At 31.6% G+C, this 4,208-nt stretch overlaps 1 protein-coding gene across 1 annotated transcript; it reads right to left on the minus strand.

The window, feature by feature from the left end:
* Nucleotides 1-875: 875 nt before the first annotated feature.
* LOC18041132 lies at nt 876-1,674 on the minus strand. Its single transcript, XM_024183429.1, has 2 exons — nt 1,653-1,674; nt 876-1,171 (listed from the first exon to the last, which is right to left on the minus strand). Exons 1-2 carry the CDS (start codon nt 1,672-1,674, stop codon nt 876-878), a joined length of 318 nt encoding a protein of 105 aa, XP_024039197.1.
* Between the last annotated feature and the right edge of the window lie 2,534 nt (nt 1,675-4,208).

Genomic DNA, 4,208 nt, shown 5'->3' on the forward strand with positions numbered 1-4,208 from the left:
ATCTAGAATTGAACTCCCAAATACAAATCTAACAAAGGAATAACCTCATCCATTAAACTGTCTAAATGAATTCCCTCCTTAGTCGAGGTTTATTAAAAAACAAAAAACACAATAAAAATCCAGAACAAGCCCCCCCCCCCCCCCCCCAAAAAAAAGACTATTTTTGATCCTTTACCCCCAAAAACAAAAAGAAATTTTACTTCAATGATCAAAGTATCACCATAAAGATATCCTCTTTTATGAAGACTATCAAGCGACATAAAACAGGGGTAACCGCTCTCCCGAATTTCACTTGAAAACCAACAGCTGCCTGTAAAGAAATCAATTTTTTTTTTGAAAGTTAGCTTAATTTGTAGTGTAAATATTTTAAAAATATTATTATAAAAAAAATATGAAAGAAATTTAATTCACTTCTTTGTTCGTCTATTCTGATCCGAGGATGGTCTAGGACCCGCATCTTGTATTCAGCGTACAACTTCCTCTTAGATTGGAAGATATCGTCCGAACCTTGCAGTCTTATGTAAAATGATAGATAATTTCCCTTTGCTTTATCATCTTTATCATCTCCCATTGGGCAAATCACAATTCTCCTGTGAATCCATAGCCAAAAAAACCCGAGTAAATGTAAGTATTTATCAAAACTTCAGGTGTTGTCCCTTTTCAAATTAAGTTAAGCAGGGAGTATGAGTTTGAGTCCCATGGAGCTTTTTTGTCCCATGGAACTTTTTTTACTTTGAATAACAATAGCTACCTCTCTGACTAAGGGTAGTTCTCGGCAGACTTCTGGTCAACATGTACTACAAAGTTTATTTATCTGAAGCCTTTACCTTTTAGAGAAAAAAAAGGGAAAAATTTCAGTTGAAAGCACAAAAGTATTACCATTCTCTTCCTCCAGCATTAAACTCGCTAGAGTAGTACTCGGGATCTCTTAAATCTGAGAAATTGGGGATTTTCCATCGGAGAATATTTCCAGCTTGAGCAGGTACCTTAACAATGGAAAGGGCTTCTCCTTTGCCAGTAGGCTTAATAACAAAAATCTCAGCTCCAAATACACAAGAATCGTCAACAAGATATCCATTAGAAGGTTCTTTGAAAGCTTGAAGAGGAATTAATTTGTCAATACCGCATTCTCTCTTCATACTATGTAAACGTATTACTGCCCCATCATCATCTACACAAATTTAATTAAATAAAATTGTTTTCATAATTAATTCAATAAGCGGGATGCATGGAACTAATTGTCATAACTAAAGGATATATTGCAGAATTTATATATCTTAATTGTCAATACGAAGATAAGAAATTCTTACACCGGATGGCCAGGTACTCGTTCTTGATACGGTCTTGGACAAAGAATGTGAAGTTAACAAAAACCTCCCAAGGATTATTAGGAAAATAAGTGCTTTCATCTAGTGCCAAATAAAGTGAAATATGGCCAGTCCCTTGCCCTTTTTTGTTCCCATTTGGGTATAGAATCAATCTCCTACGGCCAAAGCACGAAATTTATGATTTTATTGTTAGGGAGCTAATTAATTAATAGTGATCGCATCCAGATGTCTGGATTTTATAGAATCCGGATTTGAACTAGAATCGTTAATTAATAACAACGATCGAAGAAAAGTAAATTTAACCAGGCGAAAATCGGAACTCACCAGTTGCATTCTTGGGATTCATTTTTGGTTTTAAATATGGCAGATTCATATCTGTCTGCAACTGCCTTTGATAGTTGTGAGTACTTCTTTATTTCTAGCGTGTAGTGAGCTGGTGGAAGACCTCTTTTAACACTTGAAATTTCTGGAAAAAAAAAAAGTTTAAGGGACAAAATTAGTTGGATTAGCCTGTCTTTTTGTTTTTAGTTAATTGTATTAGAATCTCTTTTGTAATTTAATTTCTATTTCACATATACTTGAATTAATGACATAAAAAAATTGCAGAAATCAAGCGGAATTGGGCAAATATTAAATCTTAGATCAGATCTAAGAACTGATAATAAGAGAAAGAAAGAGGGTACCTTGCCCTATAGCCATAGAAGAATGGAGAGGATTAAGCAAAATACAACTCAGTTTGGCTAATAGCAATCGTGTGCCGATTAAATGATTTAAATAAGACTCTACATCTATAGAGTCAATTCATTCTGGCATATAAAGGAATAGAAAGAGCACAAACGGTCAACGTTAATCAGGTTACGTAATTCTGCAAAGAATTTATGTGAAAAATTAAAATTAAGATTTTTTGTAAACCTTGACAATACGAGGGGATTCTATTTAATAAGAAAAAAAAAACTTGAACTAGTATACAATGAGCCATAACCGTCAGTTATAGATATAAAACTCAAATAAGAACAAGATCGTAAATATTAACAAAGAAATTAATGATAAGGACATCCGTGGCGTCATTAGCGAAGCAAATGGCCACATAAGGTTTAGATATAGGGATAAGAATTTAGTGCCTATTTGATATGACTTATTTAAGCTCTTTCAATATTTTTAGTTATTGTTTGGTTATTTAAAAAAAAAAACTTACCTATTAAAGTAATTTTATAATTTTTAATAAAAACTCTTATAAACAACTAAATAGCTAATTTTTTTTGTATAAAAACTCTACTTATAAAAGTTCTACTGACAAAATCTCTACTTAAATAAACTCTATTTGAAAAGTTGTATCAAATAGAGCCTTAGTGCAGTGCTGAGTTTTTTCTTAGCATTGAATCAATAATTGTTAGGTAAGAGAAATTTTATAAAATAGAAAATTTAAAATAGTTATGGTCATTGATTCAATACCTAAAAAAAATTTAGCTCACATTGAATCTTATAGAAGCCTACAGGCCTAACAATTATTGATTCAATGCTAAGAAAAAACTCAGCACTGCACTAAGGCTCCATTTGATACAACTTTTCAAATAGAGTTTATTTAAGTAGAGATTTTGTCAGTAGAACTTTAATAAAATGGAGCCTTAGTGCAGTGCTGAGTTTTTTCTTAGCATTGAATCAATAATTGTTAGGCAAGAGAAATTTAATAAAATAGAAAATTTAAAATAGTTCTGGTCATTGATTCAATACCCAAAAAAAATTTAGCTCACATTGAATCTTATAGAAGCCTACAGGCCTAACTCAATGCAAAAGCTAGGTCAATAATTGAGGATTGTCCAAGTCTTGTATACTTAACCATACTCAGCTGATGTAGGAAATTTTTCCTAGCACCAATATCACGTGCAGGTTGGTCTTTTTAACGGGTGCTTATCATGTGGTAAAGCAATGCAGGTTCACCCTTACAGAAGTTTATCTCTGATATCATATGACAGCCTACGGATCTAACTCATCTACCTCAACCCAAAAGATAGCTCAAAAGTTGAGAGTTGTCTAAATCTTTTATATTTAACTCAAGTTCATTACTCAGTCGATGATTATACTTTTCCTAACAGATCTTGGTACTAAAGAAAGACCATTTTTTTAATGCCAACTTAAAATCAACAAAAAATTTTATGCACCTAGTACCAGAAAATGATTAATAAAGCGAAGCATTAATCACACAACAAGAAAAACATAAATAATTTGTTGATATTTGCACTCAATGGACTTGTGCCACCTGATCAAGTGGTTTTCAAAAAGTTTTCTTTTACTAATCACCTAAGTTAGAAGTTAGGATTAAAAAAATCAATATGGATATACCACCCCTATCTTTAAAAATATATAATGAATAAAACTTTTGTTGATACTCCATAATGGCAACTTGATGTAGAATGATCATAGTTGATGACATGCCGATTGTATTGGTATTTATTGGGTAATTGCCGATATATATTTTCGAAGAACAAAATATATTAGCAAGGAGTTGATCTGATAATAATGCAGTGAGGAATTTGGAGAGTCTCGTCATTTTCTTAAGGGTAAAATTTATTTAGTCCCTCTATTTTAAGATTAATATCCATTTAGTCCCGTATTTTTAAAAATATCTCGAAACATCCCTACCGTTAAAGTATTGATACCCCTACCATTACTTTTTATTTCTTTTGGCTCACTTTTACAATATTACCCTTTTATAATAATTTTTTTGTTTGGACATTAAAAAAAATAAAATAATTAAATTACCAATTTAACCCTAAAAAATTATATTAATTTTTCTTGCATTCACTTTTTGACCACTATAAATCCATATTATTTTTCTTTCTTAGGCCAATATAGTAATCTCAACTATCTCCACTTTTTAGT

Source organism: Citrus clementina, unplaced genomic scaffold (assembly GCF_000493195.1).
Source record: "Citrus clementina cultivar Clemenules unplaced genomic scaffold, Citrus_clementina_v1.0 scaffold_5, whole genome shotgun sequence".
In the NCBI taxonomy this organism is placed as follows: domain Eukaryota; kingdom Viridiplantae; phylum Streptophyta; class Magnoliopsida; order Sapindales; family Rutaceae; genus Citrus; species Citrus x clementina.